Source organism: Microchirus variegatus (assembly GCF_963457635.1).
Source record: "Microchirus variegatus genome assembly, chromosome: 9".
NCBI lineage: Eukaryota > Metazoa > Chordata > Actinopteri > Pleuronectiformes > Soleidae > Microchirus > Microchirus variegatus.
In genome coordinates this window covers 16,786,323-16,792,322 of record NC_139810.1, presented here as the reverse complement: position 1 = coordinate 16,792,322, position 6,000 = coordinate 16,786,323, and the positions used below count along the sequence as shown (strand labels likewise).

General features: G+C 41.3%; 1 protein-coding gene across 1 annotated transcript in view; it reads right to left on the bottom strand.

Annotated features, from left to right (window-relative positions):
- Window positions 1-1,104: 1,104 nt before the first annotated feature.
- Window positions 1,105-6,000, bottom strand: part of celsr3 (cadherin, EGF LAG seven-pass G-type receptor 3) — a gene marked incomplete at both ends in the record, with an annotated part of 88,719 nt that continues 83,823 nt past the window's right edge. Inside the window, 4 exons of the mRNA XM_083895634.1 lie at window positions 1,105-1,132; window positions 1,893-2,964; window positions 3,729-3,923; window positions 5,722-5,895. Of these exons, the coding sequence (XP_083751760.1) occupies window positions 1,105-1,132; window positions 1,893-2,964; window positions 3,729-3,923; window positions 5,722-5,895 (1,469 nt within the window). The remainder of the gene's footprint in view (window positions 1,133-1,892; window positions 2,965-3,728; window positions 3,924-5,721; window positions 5,896-6,000) is intronic.

Below are 6,000 nucleotides of genomic sequence, written 5' to 3'. Positions count from 1 at the left end.
CTGGATGCTGCGTTAACACATTCAGATTGTTCTGTGGTCGTGATGCAAATGAAAATTCAGAATGCCTTGAGGAGCCTTGAATGGTTGTCACACGTTACATCTACTTTCATCTGACAGGTCCCCAAAATACTGAAGATATGGTCTTGAAATTTCAGTTTACTGATATGTTCTGGTTCAGACAGCACCAGGCACAAAGACACACCGACAAATGACAAGGTCACTTTCATATAACAGTGGATCACAAAACAGCAAATTCTCCAGAAAGAGCTGATCATTTTGACACTTGTGACTGAACTTTTAACAGCTGAAGCACCAACTTCCTGTGATGTTTTCTCTTATTCTGCACAATCATTTCACTCCATCAAAGCTCTTCTCTTAATATAATCCCTTCCTCTATTTACAATCGCTTTTCATTACTTTGATATTCTGCCTTCGGTCACATTTCGTGTTTTGACAATCTCATCAGATACTATTGCTGGGCCCATGACGCTAGTATACACAAAGTTGGTGAGTTTGAGGAAAAGTCTCTGAGGAAAACTGTTTTAGGGGAGAAAATTTAGGTTTTACTGGGATTTTTTTTTTTTCATTGCAGGGTCAATGGTTCCCTCAGCAACAAACAACGCTGCACTCGTACCAACCTGACTCACAACCTCACATGGACACAATCATTTAAAAAAAGGAAAAGATCACAAGAGATTTCTTCTTCACCTCCAATGAAAAAGATACAAAATGTATAAAAATGTTATTTACAGTCTTTTTTTTCTTTTAGACAGATATCGTCTGGACGAGACTGACATTTGAGTTGGAAATCTGAGGAGTTTGTGTTTGTTGAACAGTTTTTAGGTAGTAGAGGTGGTTGTCGTATTGTCCAGAGAAAGACTATTGAAGGCTGAAAGACTCAAAAACGTAATTTGTACAGTACATTCTGCCCACAAACATGATCTTAAACTCAACAAACAAACTCTGTCTTTATCCATTCTGTCTCTCCTGCCTCAAGTTTGTTTCCAATCCTTTGAAGTCTCAGTGGTTCAGGACCATTTATGACATCGGAGCTTGAATCTGATGAGCATTGTCTCAATGCATAAAGGTTTATGGAGGCTGTCATCAAGACTGTCCTTCACTTCTGTTGGCTCTGAGGTGAAAGAAAGGAAAAGTTCAGGATATATTTCCAGTGAGTATAAATCCAAATCCACAAAATGACAATGTAAATATCAGATGGAAATGAGCTGTTCTAGACTATGTTCACATTACCCACCACATTGTTCAAATCTGATTTAATTCTACTTTAATTAATTTATTACAGATCAGATTTGATGGTTCACATTCATAATTACAAATTGCAGCGTGTGAATGAGAATGCTACTGCCCTCTGAAAATGAGTCAACTCAATACTAACGGAGAACAAGCAGAAATAGAATCACAGTGGATTTGCAGGTGATTATGACTCTCTCCTCCACTGTTGTTTGACTTTGGTGCACTGGGTGCATGTCTATCGGCTAAATGCTGCATGGGTTCCAATACGACCCTCTCACCCATGTCACATGGCCATAATATGATATATATATCTGATCTAGGACCATATACTGAGGTGATAGAAGTCAGATTTGAAAACCGGAGGTGGCAATTGAATTTCTGTGCCCACACAGGCCTGGAAAATGAGATCTGAGTCACATTGAGGGAAAAATTGGATATGGGTCTGTAGTAATGTGAACTTAGCCATGATGTAAGGAGGTAGACTGAGATACAGAACAAGAACAAAACCATCTAATACACAAAAGACAAGGAAAGTATGATGAAAAGTAGAGGAAAGTAAAATGAATAATCTTGTATACATCAGATCAGTATAATTAGAAGTGGAGGAAAGAGTGCTGTCATTCGCACAGTAAACTTACTCAGAGTCAGGGGACACTTCAGATATGCTGTGGGAGGTGGCAGACTGTGATGGCGGGGGGGAGGTTCCATGGGCGGAGCCATTTGGTCCTTGGTTAGAGGCGGCAGAAGGAGGAGTGAGGACAGTGGGATTGAAGGATGCTAGGATGGAGGACAGAATATCCAGGTGTTCACTAGATGGCTGTCGACCTAGTGGGTTTAAAGTTGAGCCTGCGCCCTGGGGAACAGTCTGAGCAGGATACCTACATGGAGGAGCTGAGTCCAGTCGTCCTCTCACATGACCTGGAGGATGGACTTGCTCTTGCTGAGGTTCCTCGGAGATTGGAGGAGGAGGAGAGGAAGAGGGAGGCTGGTCAGGGTGTGAGGGCTGACGGGGAGGCAGAGTACGAAGCCACTCGCGACACGGTTGAACCAGGGCTCCCACTCCGTTGGTGTCCAGCTGATCCCTGGACCTGCTGCTCATCATCGACCCTGCGAGGTGCTCGCGGGATGAGGCCTGCCGTCGAGTCGGCATGTTCAGCTGCGACCTCGATCCACTGAGGTATAAATCAATTTCCACTCCACCAGCTCCACCATTTCCACTCAAGTCCTCTCTGGAGGCATGGACACTGCCTGTGTGATGGTTGTCCAGTCTGTCCCTGGATCCTGTCAGATTTTCCCTAGATGAGGAGACACGTTGGTGTTCGAGTCCCAGGCCCCCCAGCCCTGTTCCCTGTCCCAGCCCCAGCTCTCTTCTCCTGGGTAAGAGATCCAGATTGTCCCTGGAACCCCGGGAGTCCAGTCGATCCCTCGATCCCCCGACTGTCTGCCTGCCAAGTGGATCTCTGGACAGCTGCCTCCTGGCAAGTGAGTCCAGATGCTCCCTGGAGGAGTAGCGTGAAGCTGGCTGTGACAGAGAGCCTGAACCTCCACCTGCACCAGCATTGGCAGAGTACATGCGGCCGTAGGAGGCAGCAGGGACACCTCTGTGGCCCAGAGTGGAGGTTTTGTACCAGTTAAGCTCACTGGGGACTCGGCCCACAGTGGACAGTCCCTGGAGGGCTGGAGGACAGCCAAGGCGGTTCTTTAAGATACCTGGAAGAAGACAATATGCACATGAGAAGGAGAGTAGATGGTATGAGTCACAGAAAAGGCGAAAGACTACCAAAGTTATAAAAAAGAGATGAGATCATACTCTGCAGGAGATAGGACAAAGGATTTAAAGGAAGAATGGAGTGAGAAGTTAGAAGTAAGAGGTGTGAAGGACTTATTATTGACATTTTTGGGTCTTTCTAATTTGTTTGATTTGTTTGATTTGATTGATTGAATGAATTGAAGTAGCAGTCGCATAATCTGCAACTCTTGAAAGCAACTAAAATGGATGGTGTTCAGAAAGAGGCCAAATTAGTGATTCAGCTCACGCAGCTGACATCTCCTCCATCTAATTCTTGGAAAAAAATCATTTCATTTCATCCTGATGTTGATGCTGTGCCAGTCAGACAGTCTGGCGAATGAAGGGCAAATTCTGATATTTACAGATGAAAAACCACAAAACACTTATAATGCTTGATTTTAGCAGAAAGACACAGATGTAACAATCATATGATTTGGTGCAGTTTATATCAACAAGAAGTATACAAGAGAAAGAAAACACAATGTCTTGTTGGGACCAGTCTGCTCATTATCAACTGTATTGTTTCAGTATATGTATTATTTTATAGTGCCATTGATTTCAAATAGGATTAATGAGTAATGCAACAGAAACCTCTGACAGAATTATATGAATAGTCATTTCAACTGTTGTGGGCCATCGATAGATTTTTCTTCTTTATTTTACATGATTTACGTGGGTTTCCTACCCTTGCGGTGTCTGTGTGTCTGGGTGAGACCATTCTCATCACCACTGGTCAGAGCTGCATCAGCCTGGTTGTTGTTGGCAGCGTCCTTGCTGTAATCTCCTCCCAGGGGGCGCTCTGAGCCCCACTTTTGCAGGCTTTGTGTGTCACACTCTTCCAATGCTGGCCAGTAGGACAGAAGGTCATTTCCGTCCAGATCTGTCTCATACACACACAAGAATGAATGTTTGGCTGGTGGAAATTGATTTGATTTCACTTAATTCACTTATAAATAAGTGATAGTTGGATAGTTATAAAGAAATAAAAAAGGATATGGTGTTGTTAAGTGGACAAACTCACTCTTACTGATGTCACTTCTGAAGATATTTTCTTCTTAAAGTCAGTTAACAGTTAGAAGAAGCTGTCAGTGGTTTCTTATGCTTCACTCATCTTTTTTAATTTTACATCAAGTATTGTGCAACATTTAGTTACTGCATATGCATCGTAATAACCACAGAATAGATGTATGTATCAAATATCAGGAGTCCGCCGACAGATACTTTATATGCTGATGCTCAGTATAAAATAACAGACACTGTATCATAGATAATCTCTCAGACTACAGTGAAAGTAACATCTGGAATTAAATCAATCATCTGTCTTTTTTTCCCTCCATATTCACGGACATAATTGTTGGACTTGATCAGTTGACAGCTTGTCTGAATCAGTGAGTGCTTTGATGTTTAGTCACAACACACAGAACACCATATTGAAACCGTGACCTTTCAGTTAAAAAAAAGCCCACTCTGCTCTAACCCCACATCGATGAATTGATTGACTGGCCATCTGGATCCTGTTCTCCTCTGTCCAACTGACAACCTCAATCCACATTTCACTTGGAAGAGAGTGAAATGCGATCCAGATGGCTTATTGAGATGAGAATTGATTACCTTAATGGATTTATAGATGTGCACATCTGGCCTTTTCTCATAGTGAAACCTTTCACAGGACACTGTGATGTGCATGACATTTATATCAGACAATCTGACGTGCACATACTCATGTGTTATGAATGATTTCATGTTTGATTATTGATTAAAGACATCAGGAAAATGAATCTATTGCATGTTTACAACAGACTGTATACTCGTGTGGATGTCCCTCTAATTACCAAATGTACTTATTTTCCTCTTAAGGTGTAATGATTGTAAATGAATGTGTCTAACTTGATTGACCTGTGAAATGCCTCATCTGTCACTCAGTGTGAAGATGTAGGAGAGTTTAGGATAAGCATGTACGATGTACGTAATAGTTTGTGTGGGATTTGACATGTTGACAATATTTCTTTTACACGTTACTCTCAAAGAACATGAAGAGAGAAGAGGTGATGTGATGAAGGGGCTGTGGAAGAAGTCTATTTAGCTGTGCTGTGGAGAGTTTAAGTGTTAAAAATATACCACACAGACTATAAAAGAAAATGGTTAAAAAGGAAATAATGTAAAAACATATTTGTATTTTATATATATCTATATATATTATATATATATAGATATATAGATATATATATATAGATATATATATATCTATATATATATATATATCTGGGTGATTTTGTGTGTTGGGTGGGGGGTTTACAATTTATGTTTGCTTTGCTTTTTTCTTCTTCTATTTATAAATATGATGCGTAAAGCATATTATTTTGTGATGTCCTGTAAATTATTCTTATGTCCATCTTCAATAAAAACTGAAGTTACAAAAAATATATACTGTATATACTGTATATATGTATATACCGCACATATGGACAGAAGGGAAAACAAGGAGTATGCTGCAAGAGTCATTGATAAAATGTTAATAACTGTCTGTAAATGAGTCTGGGTCAACGCTGAAACTGCGTCTTTGTAACGAGGTAAGTCTAAACTTGGAAAGAAATTATACAAAACCTTTCAATCTTATAGAGGACGGATATTTCATTCCTAGATTTGGGAGCAGGGTTGTTATTATTGTTATTCCGTACCTTTGGTGCCATTGTGGGCGGGCTCAGTGAGCAGGCGCTCACTGTGATTGGAACGCTTGAATCTCCGCTGGATGCGTCCACGGAGTCGAACGTTGTCCTCACTCTCCGAGGAAGGGATGGAGAGACTGCGCTCCTCTTCCATGGAAAGGTCCGAGTCCGAGTCTGAGTCCTCACCTGGAAGGAGAGAGGGGGACGATATTATTCACAAATTATCACCAGAGGGTAAAACAATAAAGAATGTGCTACCACTGCTCATAAAAGGTGTGCGTTTGTCTGTGT